Source organism: Sorex fumeus, unplaced genomic scaffold (genome assembly GCF_029834395.1).
Source record: "Sorex fumeus unplaced genomic scaffold, SorFum_2.1 ptg000072l, whole genome shotgun sequence".
Lineage (NCBI taxonomy): Eukaryota > Metazoa > Chordata > Mammalia > Eulipotyphla > Soricidae > Sorex > Sorex fumeus.
In genome coordinates, this window is record NW_026606129.1 from 31,388,991 (window position 1) to 31,402,905 (window position 13,915).

Here is a 13,915-nt window from a genome sequence, read left to right on the forward strand (position 1 = left end):
GTCTTTGACAGTTTCTTCTTCATCGAGGTTTTCTTCCTGTCCCTCTGGGACTCCAATAATTCTTATGTTACCCCTCTTGGCTTCATCACGATCTTCTCTTGCCATCTGTTCCCGAATTGTGAGTCTCTTTTCCATTTTCTGCTCTTGTCTGGAGAGTCTCTGAACTTCATTTTCGAGCTCACTGATTCTGTTCTCAGCTGCTCTTACTCTGCTGCTGAGGCCTTCCACTGAGCTTTTCAATTTGCCTACGAGATTTTTCAGGTCTGACATTTTTTATTGCATTTTCCTCATTTCTGCCTTCAAATGCTCTTGTCTTCTATTGGCATTGCTTTCCATTGTTTCTTTTAATTCCCTAAGCATCCTTAGTAGCTCCCTTCTGAATTCCTTGTCAGAGAGGTTGTCTAACACTACAGTACTGTTGGTGTCATCTGGGCTAGACTCTTTAATATGAATGTTTGGTGGGCTTTTGCATTGCTTTACCATTGTGAGAGGTGTGGTTTAGTCCTTCACGTTCACTGATACTATTCTGCTTGATATGCAGTGTGAGTTAAGATAGGCTTATGAATTATTGGCTACTGTGTTTCTAGTGGCTGAGCTAAACTAGAGAAGTTTCCATCTAAGAAGGTAGCTTATGGTTCCTATGGCATATGCAGTGGGAAAATATTTCGCGGCCACGTTAGCGGCCGCAGCTCCGGAAAGAGTCCCTGGCTTAGGCGAGGAGTTGGGAATGTCTCCTGTTTGGAATTGGAGCCGTTCAGCTTTATTGCTCAGAGCTGGGCCTCTGTGCCCATCCCATGCAGATCAGGGGTTGAAAACCGGCTTTCTAGGGGCTGGTTCTAGCTGCGCATGCCCAGAGAGGGACCCAGGCCCTTGGGGGCGGGCTGTACCTGTTGGAATTGGAGCCGTTCAGCTTTGTTGCCCAGAGCTGGGCCTCTGTGCCCGTCCCACGCAGATCAGGGGTTGAAAACCGGCTTTCTAGGGGCTGGTTCTAGCTGCGCATGCCCAGATAGGGACCCAGGCCCTTGGGGGCGGGCTGTACTTCAACAGCAGGGCACGCCCCTGGTCTGGGAGAGATGGACAGTGAGGGATGCTTGAAATCTTGACAAGTGAGGCAGAAATTCTTTTTTTCTTCCGCACAGAAGCCGGCCCACAAGCACTTCCGCCCCGACTTCCTCTTTCATAAGTTTTATGCTCTGCTGATTAGTTCTGTTTGCTTTAGTTATAAATGAGGAGGAGAGCTAATTAAGTGCAACTACTTTACCTCTCCAAGTTTTTTCATCTTTGAGTTTCTTCTTCTGCAACAAACTGATGCAGTAGAAACTCTCATTCAGCAGTGAAAGAACCTGTCTCTGAATATTAATGGGGAAATTTGTATAATAATTAAATGATTACCTACAAATAAAAACATTGAATCTAAGAAACGGCTATTTGTGTAATATAGTTACATACTCAAATTTCTTTAAAAAATATCTTCCTAGGAATATTATTTAATATTTTTATTATAAATCAGCACAGTGGTAGGGCGTTTGCCTTGCACGCAGCCAACATGGCCGACCCGAGTTCGATTCCTCCGCCCCTCTCGGAGAGCCCAGCAAGCTACCAAGAGTATCTCGCCGTCATGGCAGAGCCTGGCAAGATACCCATGATGTATTCGTTGCCAAACACAGTAACAACAAAGTCTCCAATGGAGACGTTACTGGGCTCACTCGAGCAAATTGATGAACAACGGGAGACAGTGACAGTGACATTATAAATCAAGCACTGCACTGTAGCACTGTCCTCCCATTGTTCATCGATTTGCTTGAGCGGGCCCAGTAACATCTCCATTGTGAGACTTGTTGTTACTGTGTTTGGCATATCGAATACACCACGGGGAGCTTGCCAGCTTTGCCACACAGGCTCTCCGAGAGGGGTGGAGGAATTGAACCTGACTCAGCAGGGCCGGCTGCGCGCAATCCAAATGCCCTACCACTGTGCTATCGCTTCAGCCCATAAATCAATAATTATAAAAATACTATTTAATTTTAAATATTTAATTATTAGTAAATTAATCTATTATAATAAAATAGCAAAAGTCAATGCATAAGACAATTACTGTCTTCACTGTTCTAAGAATTTAATATATGTGTATTTAATTCTCACAGGTTCTATATGTGCTATATATTATTATAGCTCCCATCCTCCCAATGGGAAAACTGGGGGGACACTTAACTAAGTCATATCACTTCCTAACTAAAATCATATCACTTAAAATTAGATTAATCACTTCTTCACTTAATCACTTAATCCCCGTTATTCATCGATTTATTCGAGCGGGTGCCAGTAACGTCTCCATTCATCCCGGTTGCGTGCTAGCGTAGCCCAATGGTATCTGTTCATTCTAGGAACATGCAGAGCCTCAAACCGATCATTTAGGGTCTTGACGAAGAAGTCTGACCATCTTATAGGTGGGCGTCCACGTGATCTTTTGATGTCCCGTGGAATCCAATCAGTAATGGCTCTAGTCCAGCGGTTGTCTGTAAACCTCATTACGTGTCCAGCCCATCTGATTTTTGATGTCTTGGCAAATGAGACAGCGTCCCTGATTCTTGAGCGTTGACGAAGATCAGAACTCCAGATTCTATCTCTCATTTGAGTGAATCGTGATATTCCAAGCATAGTTCTTTCGATTCCTCTTTGAGAGACCCGAATAACGTTCTCATCCTGTTTTCGTAGGGTCCAGGTCTCTGAGGCATATGTTAATGCAGGAAGAATAGTGGAATCAAAGAGATGTGCTCGTAGCTGGAGGTTCTTTGTCCTTTTAGTTATTTCTTCAATGCTCTTGAAGGCATTCCAAGCCGCTCTCTTCCTCCTGCGCAACTCAGGTGCCAGGTCATTCATCATGTTGATTTCTCGACCTAGGTATATATAACTGTTGCATTCGGAGATGGTGGTTCCGTTGAGAGCGAATGGAGCGTCAGGAACAAGGCTGTTTCTCATAAACATTGTATTCGTAAGATTCAGCTGTAGTCCGACCTTTCCACATTCACGGACAAAGTCGTTCAGCATTTGTGCCGCTTGGCTGATGTTTGGTGTTATTAGAACGATGTCATCAGCAAAGCGGAGGTGGTGTAGTTGCCGATCATCTATCTTCACTCCCATGTTTTCCCATTCCAGTCGTCGCATGATGTTCTCGAGGGTGGCACTGAAGAGTTTTGGTGAAATGGTATCACCCTGCCGAACCCCTCTCTTGATATGGATGATTACTTCTTTGTAGAATGGTGAGATCTTGGTAGTGAATCCGCAATAGAGCTCACGAAGGATCCTGATGTATTGAGTTTGTATGCCCTGATTGGCTAGGGCTTCCATGACCGCTTCCGTCTCAACAGAATCAAAGGCCTTCTTTAAATCAATGAACGTTAGACAGAGCGGCATCTTGAACTCCCGAGATACCTCAGTGAGCTTGGTTATTGTGTGGATATGGTCGATGGTACTGAATCCTTTTCGGAATCCAGCTTGTTCACATGGTTGTCCTTCATCTAGTGTTCTGCTAATCCTATTCAGGATGACTCGAGTGAATAGTTTGTAGATGACAGACAATAGGCAGATTGGGCGATAGTTGCCAATGTCGTGGATGTCTCCTTTCTTGTATAGCAGTACAGTCCTGCTGGGTTTCCATTGGGATGGAACCTTGCATTCAGACAGGTAGCGTGTGAAGAGTCGAGCCAATGTATTGATGAGTACTGATGGTAAGTTCTTCAGGTGTTCAGGTCTGATCTTGTCTGGGCCAGGTGCTCTTTGTTTCTTTATCGACGAGATGGCATGTTGGATTTCAGAAGGGAGAACATTGGGAACGACATATCCATCATGTGGTATGTGGTATGTGGTCAAGTGGATGTGGCTATTAAAGAGATCTGAGTAGAAGTCATGAATAATCTTCTCCATTGCCCTTCTGGAAGATGTGATAGATCCATCATGATGTCGGAGGGCAGTCATCTTGGTTTTGTAGTTGGTGAAGGACAGGCGGGCATTACGAATGTTTTTCCCAGCTTCTGCTGCATCTACCAGTACTGCTGCTCTCCTGTTTTTGAGGTCATCCTTGATGGCTTCTCTGCACTGTTTTGCCAGTTCGGATTTTCGCTTGTGGTTGCCTGAGGCATGTGCCAAGCCACGTTGGCGAATAAGTTCAAGAGTGTTCGAAGAAAGACGGTTTTTTGTGGTTATCTCTCTCTTGGCATTCCTTGCACAATCATGGAGGTGCTGAATCATTCGATCGTATTCCTCATCAATGTTGTCAATGATGGCATCTTCCCATGTTGCTGCAACAGAGCCAAAGAGCTCCCAGTTGGTGGTTGTTCTGGGAGTCCTCTTCTTAAACCTTGTATTCTTTTCTCCTCGTTCTGTGAGGTAGAATTTTGCATGAAGAAGACGGTGGTCTGATCCCGTTTGGAAGTTTGGGACAACAGCAACATCGGTTAGGCAAAACCGCCGATTGAATATGATGTGGTCTATTTCATTGTGGAACCGTCCATCGGGAGACTCCCATGTCCAACGTTTAGATTCAGCCTTTTGGAATTGTGAGTTACCATGGAAGGTTTTGGTTGACATGATGAACTCAGACAGTCTGTCACCCTGTTCGTTCCATTCCAGGCCATGGGTTCCGATGTCGAGTTCATCGACTGATCTTCTTGGTCCTATCTTGGCATTAAAATCACCGACAATGATCTTGTAGAAGGTGTGATCTTCTTTATAGAACTTCTCCAGCTCCATGTAGAATTTCTCAGTTTCTCTTTCACCATAACTGGATGTTGGTGCATAGACAACAAAGATAGAAACTGCCGGTAGTGAGCCACATTTATTCAAGTGTAATCATCCGATTCGGGTTGTTAGGCATTCGAATGAATCAATGCTCGTGACTAAGTTTGTGTTGACAAGGATACCAACACCACCGATGCCTCTTTTATCACATGTTCCAAGGAACAGTTCTTCTCCAGTGTCGAAAACAGCATGATGGGATTGATGTCTTCTCGTTTCAGTCAGACTAATGATGTCGTACTTGATCTTTCGCGCTTGTACCATAAGGTCTTCAATGGATGCAGCAGATGCCAGCGTACGAGCATTGAAAGTACAGACAATCATTTTTGTTTTTCTGTGTTTTGGCAGCCTATGTCCGCCTTGGTGTTTTATCAGCCTCTCCTTCCATATCCTTCTCGACTCTGCATATTCAGGGTTAGGGAAATGAGATCCATTTATTACTGGATTTGGCATATCAATTTGGTCTATTTGGCATAGACTACGGATAGCTTGCCAGGCTCTGCCGTGCGGGTTGGATATTTAAGGTACCCTGAAAACTTAGAGAAAAGTAAATAAATAGTCGCGCGGCTATTGTAGCTTGTTGTGATAATCTCTGGATCCTGGCCGTTGTTGGGGTTACACGGCAGTTGGAGGGTGTAACTGTCTAGCTACTGACAGGTCCAGTCCCAAACTGTGCAGGCTGAGATCTCCAAAATTAGATTAAATTTATATTAATTAAAATGTACAGTTATTTGCTTGATGGCCTTCAGTTTCAGGAAGCTTAAAATTAAGCAGATATTTTTTGGCATTGTAACAATGGCTGGTTTAAGCATTTGTGAAATATAGTTGTTGCCCTTTATATCATTCTTAATGAATTTATTTCAATTTTTATCTTTGAATTTTATCAGTTGTTTCTTTGTATCGCTATTTTTTGCTGGTGAGTACCTTGTTGTTTTGGTGGAGTAGACAATTCCAAAAGTCTGAATAGAAAAAAGATTTATATATAAACACTCATTCTTAATTATCTTTAGTCCCAGCTTCAATATAAAGAAAGCAGATGTTTAAAGTCCAGGAGCTGGAAGGATAGCACTTACCTTGCACTTGGTCAACCCAGGTTCAATCTCTGTCAATCTCTTGTATATGTCCTTCTGAACATCTGGAATATTGTTATTGAAGATTCAATTTTCTGTATCTAGAATATTGGTATTCTTAGGTCACCTCTGAGGAGTGACTCCTGATCACAGCTGGGTGTGACCCAAACCCTCTTCAACTAAAGTCCACAAATACATATTTGAAAACTTTAAAATTAGTAGCTAGTTTACTAAAACCGTTACTTTTTTAAACTAAGAATTAAAAAACAACACTGATTTATTTTACAAAAGTTAATTTAAAACCAAATATGGACTTTATATATAAATATATGCTTTTCTTTTGTATCTTTAACTTTCTCCTAGTGTTAGAGCAGCTGTAATGCTACCACTTTACTCTCAACAACAAATTGAAACAAATCAGGGGAACTAAAGGATAATCAGTATTGATAGAAGATGATTGGTCATGCAATCAGCAGAGGCATTCATTCTGTCTCTTCTTTGAGGGATATCATTGACCAATTTTGATAACCTAGTTTGTAGATTACAGTAACTGCTATCTCTTAAAAATTATTTTTGAACTCCATCTGTACAATATAGAAATACCTATTTAGGAAAGAAAACCATCTATTGCTCTGGAAGAATTTGGCATCAGTTAAGTTGATGTTAAGAACCCTGATTGATTTATGAAGCCATACATTTCTGTTTCTGCTTTGATCAAATGTCAGTGTACATATTTTCCAAAATCACTTGAAAATACAGAGCCTACAATGTCGTTCAGCAATGATATTCATTACCATAAATTGACTATATTTTAGTCTAGTGATAGAGATATAAAGATATTTGTGAGCCTTTATTCCCTGCAGCTTTGCTCAAAAATCCATCATCCAAATAGAGCATTAAATGTCAGTGTCAATTTCCATAGGCTCAGATTGAAAAGTAGGAAAATATAACATCTGTGAATGGGAATGGGGAGTTTGTGAAGATAGTTACTTGTTAAGTACAAGGTTACTTTTTTTTTATAAAGAGAACTTAATTTTATTAACAAATTAATTTCAGTAAAAAATTATGTTCCTTTTGTTTTGTTCTGTTTTGGTAACCCCAGCAATGCTCAGGGGTTACCTCTGGGTCTGAACTCAGGAATTACTCCTGGCGGTGCTCAGGGGGACCATGTGGGATGCTGGGAATTGAACCCCAGTTGGCCGCATGCAAGGCAAACGCCCTACCTGCTGTACTATCACTGCAGCCCCTAAAAATATATATTCTTATAGAAAAATCAGAATTAGTAGATCTGGTGTTACATGTATATTTTTTAAAAATTTTCCCCCAATTATGTAGATCCAATTAATATATCGACTACCAAGGGTTTGTTTGTCTGTTTGTTTGGGGGCCACTCCTGGCTTAGGGCTTATTCCTATCTCTGCTTAAAGATCACTGCTGGAGGCTCAGCTTCAATCAGGGTTAGCTCTGTGTAAAGCAAGCACCTTATCTCCTCAAACTGTCTCTCTCAACCTTGTTTTTAATTTTTTTCCCCTGCTAGGTGATGGTTTTATGGAGTGGAATAATGGCTTATCAGAAAGATTCTTTCAATCTATACAGGTTTTGTAGCTGTCCTATGGCTCTGGGGGCCCAGGAACCTAAAGCAACAGATGCTCAAAGATTCATGTTTATAGCATGAGCAGAACAAAGCCACCCACTAGGGCCATAGTCAAATGACAAAATTTATTAGGAAAGGCAGTTATTAAAATAGAGATGGAAGGACTATGCCTATGTGCACTAGTGAAAAGATGGTGGAGGGAGGAAGGAGTTTGTTATGGCTGAGAAGCAGCTGCTGGAGCACGGTCCTTGGAACTGAAGAAAAGGCAAGATTGAAGTGTTGTTAACACCCAAAGATGTCTGCTTCCCATGTCCCAAGCCACTGGCTGCCAGCAATAGCAAGGCCAGTTAATCTATGTTATTCTCTGAATATGCCAGGTTCCCCCCAGCAACAGCCGGGTTCCCAAAGAAGACAGGACCCAGAGCTTTCCCAGGGCCCTGCGATCTCTAGTGGTCAAGGGGCTGTACCGGGGAGAATTCCAAAACAGGTTCTCTATAATATCCACTGGGAAAGATACATGCCCAGAGAAACTCATTGTTTTGGTTTCAATGTTTTGGTTTCTCATAGTAAATATTAAAAAAATTGTTGTTTGAATTTAAAATACTCAAGGCAAGCAAAGCATGATACAGAAAAATTCAGATCCTGTTTAATACTCCTAGAAGGAATCCATTAATATTGATAATAGGTTGTCAAGGGCATTTTCTAAATAGACAAGCACACAGAGGCTTCCTAATACTGGATAGGCTGGCTACACAGGTGAGGGATGCAGTTCTTATAAAGGAGCCAGAGACAGTGGAAATTTTTGGAAGCTGAGGCATTGGCCCTGATGCTATAGATACCAGTGCTTAGGAGCTAATCTAAGGCAGGCGTGAATTGGAATATCTTACATACATTCATTGATAATATTTTAGAACTAGGATATGTGTTCTGCTTGAATCTCTTTTCACGTTCCATGAGCTTCACTTCATGTGATTTTTGGTGACCTGCCAATGAACAGTAGATAATAGCACTGTAGCACTGACCTCTCATTGTTCATCGATTTGCTCAAGCGGGCACCAGTAATGTCTCCATTGTGAGACTTGTTGTTACTGTTTTTGGCATATTGAATACGCCACAGGTAGCTTGCCAGGCTCTGCTGTGCGGGCAGGATACTCTCCGTAGCTTGCCAGACTCTGAGAGGGACGGCAGAATCGAACCCGTGTCAGCCACATACAAGGCAAATGCCCTACCCGCTGTGCTATCTCTCCAACCCATAGAGTGGATAATAGGAGTTGGTATTTCAGTTTGAAACCATAGTGGAAAATAACAGGCATGTATTCAAAGCTTTTCTGTTTGAATCACAGAGGCACATCTTAAATGCTGTATCTCTGTAATATAGGATATCAGGTCACATGTGATCTCCTTGCCTTGATCTTTACTTCATCAAGAGTCTTTAACAAAATTTTATTAAATTTTATTAAAATAAATTTGTCACTGTCACTCTCACTGCCTTACCGTTATTCATCGATTTGCTATAGCGGGCCTAGTAACGTCTCCATTGTGACATTTATTACTATGTTTAGCATATCGAATATATCATGGGTAGCTTGCCAGGCTTTGCTGTGTGGGCAGGATACTCTCAGTAACTTGCTGGGCTTTCCTAGAGGGGCGGAGGAATCGAACCTGGGTCGGCTGAGTTGACCATGTGGCAAGGCAAACGCCCTATCTGCTGTGCTGTTCTGTCAATTTATCACTTTCCTATCCACTTTCCTACCTGAACAGTTGATGAGGATCTGGTAACTTCACATATAAAACTGAAAAAAAACACATTTTAGTAATCAAAATGTATTTAATTAATAGCACCTTGTATATTTGATAATTAAGTATTAAGTAGCAACAGCTTAAAACAAGGTTGTGAAGAAATCTCAGAATAAATTTATTAAATTAAATTGTTTTATTGAAATTAGGATTACATATTGTTTATCAGTAGTTGAGTCTATTGAATTATAGTAGCAGTTATTTTTTCAATTATGGTACAATTCAATGAATAACCAAATTTTTCTTCCCGCTTCATATGTTTATGGCAATTTGCTAAACATCTTTCACAGGTATAATATGTAAAATTTTTTAAATTATTGAACAATTAAGATATTGATACTTAGCTTAGGACTCGATTCTCCTCTGATTAACTTAGTCAGTTAATCACACATATTTCACTTTCAAAATCATAGTTTTAATAATTTTAGTGACATTGAAACTGTGGCCCATATTCAGTAATTTTTTCTCAATTTTTGTATCTAAAGTTTTATTGGAACATTCCCACTCTCATTTGTTTATATACTTGTATATGGTTTGCCCTATAGCAACAGAATTAAATGGTCTGTGATATTTCTCTAGTCATTTATAGAAAAAAAATGCTGACCCTTAATCTATAAATGATTTATGCTTTTGGATCCTGACTTTTTAAAACAAAATATAAAATAATTTGTAGTGAACTTTTGCTATTTCAGGAATACTTTGTGGTCTACATGTAGCAAGAACAATTTTTTCAAGTAATAAATATAAAAAATTCACATGGAAATTTATAATAAATTTGTATCATGCAGAGTGCCATATGTCAACTTGTGAGATAGTTTTTAATCTTGTAAAATTTAGATTTACTTCAGGGGAATGGTTAAGATTATGAATTATAATTATGAAATTATTTAAAATACAACATTTTTTACTATATTGTTGATGTTTTCTTAGTTGTCTCTGAGATAGAAGTTTTACTGAAAGAGCTGGAACAAATGCTACAGCAAGCACGAGAACCCGCAGCGACACCTGATGAATCTGAAGAGGAACATGGAGAAAAAGTAAATAGAGCAGAAAAGGTAGTATTGGTAGTTACTCTTTTTAGGCCTACATAGAAATATCAGATTCCTTAATCTGCATTTTTAATTATAAAAAAAACCTATTTCACTCCTTAAAGTTCTGATTATCATGAGGTGAATAATAAACCAGCAGCCTATTGAGAAACCAGAATACATCTATCAGACTTTGGAAAAAATGTCTGTTTGAAGAGAGCAGCTTTTCTTAGATCTTTGAGGTTGGAATGAAGAAAGATTGGGAGGATACAACTACAGAGAGACCTCTCCCCTGCTGGCTGCTGGCAGTCTTGACAGTCAGAAGGGGTCTGAATAAAAGCAATTGACTGGGAAATCTCCCTTGTCTCGTTCATTAACAGGCCTCAGGCCTCACAGTAACAACTGGTGCCCATTTGAGCACTGTAGCACTGTCCTCCCGTTGTTCATCCATTTGCTCGAGCGGGTACCAGTAATGTCTCACAACAAATTGTGAGACTTGTTGTTAATTTTTTTTTATTAGTGAGACATCATGAGGTACAGTTGCAGACTTACAAATTTTTGCACTTGGTTGTTAATGTTTTTAGCATATAGAATACGTCATGGGTAGCTTGCCAGGCGTTGCCATGCAGGCAAGATACTCTCGGTAGCTTGCTGGGCTCTCTGAGAGGGGCAGAAGAATCCAACCCAGGTTGGCCAGGTGGGCCTCATGAAAGGCAAACACCCTACCTGCTGTGCTATCACTCCAGCCTGTTTGAGCAAATCAATGAAAAATTGGGAGGACAGAGCTACAGTGCTAACAGTGTCTCTTCTCATACATTCTCACTTAAGCAACTACCTAATCTCAAGACTATTTTCACAGACAGAAAGGTTGGATTTGTAAGTGGACATGGCAGTTTACACATTTTGGTATACTACCCAATTGCAAGATTTCATTCGGAACTTCAAGGGCAGGAATGTTTAAATATATCTTTCAAATCAAAAAGAAATAGAATTTACAGTAAAAGAAATCGATGTGTTACATATTTTTTCTTTATTTTTTTTATTTTGGGGTCACACCTAGCATTGTACAGGGGTTACTCCTGGCTCATGCACTCAGGAATTATTCCTGCGGTGTTCGGGAGAACATTTGGGATGCTGGGAATCGAACCCAGTCGGCCTCTTGCAAGGCAAGGGCCCTACCCGCTGTGCTATCACTCCAGCCCTAAATTTGAAGTTATAACTCTTATTAAGAGTTGAAAAATATTGTGGTTTTCTTAATCAGCACAAGTGATTCCAACTTGCACCTGAATGTGCTGTGTTTTAAGTATTTTTTTCTATTTATTAAGAACCTTAAAACTGTTTTTATATATTTGGGAGAGGGGAAACTTTTTGTATATTTATATGTGTACATATGTACATATGGTGCCCACTTGAGCAAATTGATGAACAATGGGAGGACAGTGTTACAGTGCTACAGTGTCTCTTATTATATAAGATCTGTAGATTGTTGACCTATATCTTATATACATATAGTTAATACTCAAACCAATAGTCTTTGTCTCATGTTTTGATTTGAGCACCAAATGGTTCTGTGCAATGTTTTTCAGTCTTTGTAGTTTGATTTTTTTAAACATACAGCCGGGCTGATTTTTATATAGATGTCCTGGAGCTTTTACAACCAGAGAATTGGCTTGTGTTTTGCCATGTATCTAGTAACTTGACAGAACAAAAAAGCACGTCTGCTTTTTTATTTCTTAACAGTATAATACGGTATATTATCAGCAAAGACCTTTGTTTTGTTTCCAATTTTAATAATAAATGCTTTCAAAAAGTGTTTAAAAATATATAAATCAACAGTTTTAATTTGCTGGCTGACAAGTAAGTGCCTCCTGCTGACTGGCTTACAGCCGGTTTTCTACACTGAGGTACAGAAGTCTGGCATTTGTGCCAGGTTCAGGATACTGATCCCTTGTTCAGTTTTAAATGACAATAACAATGAAATTAGCTATCAAAACTGGAAATTTTTCAATTTAAAAGAAATGATTGCATCGGGAATTTCTTTTATGTTTAAAATTTAGTTCATAAGAAAAAGTTACTATGTCTTCCAAAAGTAACCACATTTAACAGGTGTGTTTTGTTTTTAGGAAAAAAGTAATTTCTTATAAGCTAAATACACTGAAAAGTAATTTCTTATAAGCTAAATACACTGAAAAGAGCCACCTGATAAATCTGAAATCTGGGCATGTTTATTTTCTGAGCAGATATTCTTTGACCTATTTTCAGAATTGTAAACTTTATGTTTATGTTCATTTCACATATGAGGTGTGAAGTTGATTACTCTCAAACATTTTAACCAGTGGATAAGTGTAGTAACATGAAAAAAAGTCTAAACACATTTGTAATCAAAATTCATTTCTATTTGTCATTGATACACTTTCATAGGGTCATTTTTTTCATTGAAGTCACCATCCTAATTATGTTTTTGTTTAGCTAAAATTAATACTGGTTGACATGCCCTTACTTGTCAGCAATGGTAGGAAATTAATTTTAGGTTTTCATAAAATTCATCTGAATAATTTACAAATTAAATAATCCTCATACAAAATAGATAGTTAACTGGATAATTATTGTATTAAAAGGCACATTTTTGATAAATGAAAATATCTGTGTAATCTACATGTATGCAGTATCTTTTATATTTCATGAGAAGTTAATTTTACCATGAATGAAAATTGAAGTTATAAATCTTATATGTATGTGAGCATTATTTTTTATTAGTGTTCTTTTTCCACTATACTCTGCCAAAGTATCTCTATTTGTAAATAATGTAGATGTTTATGAGAAGATGACCACAAAATGCAACTAAACCGTTTTAAGTTGTAATCTATAAACAATAATTCATAAACTAAGGACATATCAAACTCACAGATTTGTAATTATCACATTTTTCCAAAGCACAAAATTAAAACTAAAATTTTATAGTATCAAAGAATAGAGACACAAACAAAATAATGTTATGCTTATATAATATACTTTACTATATGTAAGAATTATTGTTGCCAGCATAATAGCAAACTTTGCATAACAGTTGTGGTTATAGGAATTATTGTCTGGTATATGTTTTGTTCAAATAATTAAACCTGGTGTCCAGATAAATTTAATGTTATTCTCATGAGTTATGTGATTGTTTTCAGTTATGCATTCCCAAAACTTCTACAGACAGTCCATTTGAAAACCACTCTGAAGAGGACGATCTTATAATCGATGGCTTACAATTAAAAGCTGGAGAATGTATTGAAAATATAACAAATAAGTTTAAAGAAATAGATGCTTTGATGTCTGAATGTTAGGCCATTATCTTTATTTTCCAAAGTTTATTACAAAATATTTATATCTTTAATTTTCCCACAAATTTAATTTCCCAAAAATTTAATTGTTATATGAATATGTATGTATTATACCAAAACTTATTTTATAATGATGTTTTACTTTTTTTTGAGAATATCCATTGTTCTTGAGAGCTGATTAAATACTATTAAAACTAATGCTAAAGAGTTAAAATTTAAGAAATTCTGACATCTGTGTTTGTAGATTTTTTGTCTTAACTTTTAAATGTTTTGTGACGTTTGCTGTACAATACATGATTTGAAATG

The 13,915-nt window shown here is 38.5% G+C and overlaps 1 protein-coding gene across 1 annotated transcript in view; it reads left to right on the forward strand.

Moving 5' to 3' along the window:
• ZCWPW2 (zinc finger CW-type and PWWP domain containing 2) overlaps positions 1 to 13,662 on the forward strand; it is a gene marked incomplete at its 5' end in the record, with an annotated part of 99,115 nt that extends 85,453 nt beyond the window's left edge. The window contains 2 exons of the mRNA XM_056129501.1: positions 10,186 to 10,310; positions 13,457 to 13,662. Coding sequence (XP_055985476.1) covers positions 10,186 to 10,310; positions 13,457 to 13,612 — 281 coding nt within the window. The remainder of the gene's footprint in view (positions 1 to 10,185; positions 10,311 to 13,456) is intronic.
• Between the last annotated feature and the right edge of the window lie 253 nt (positions 13,663 to 13,915).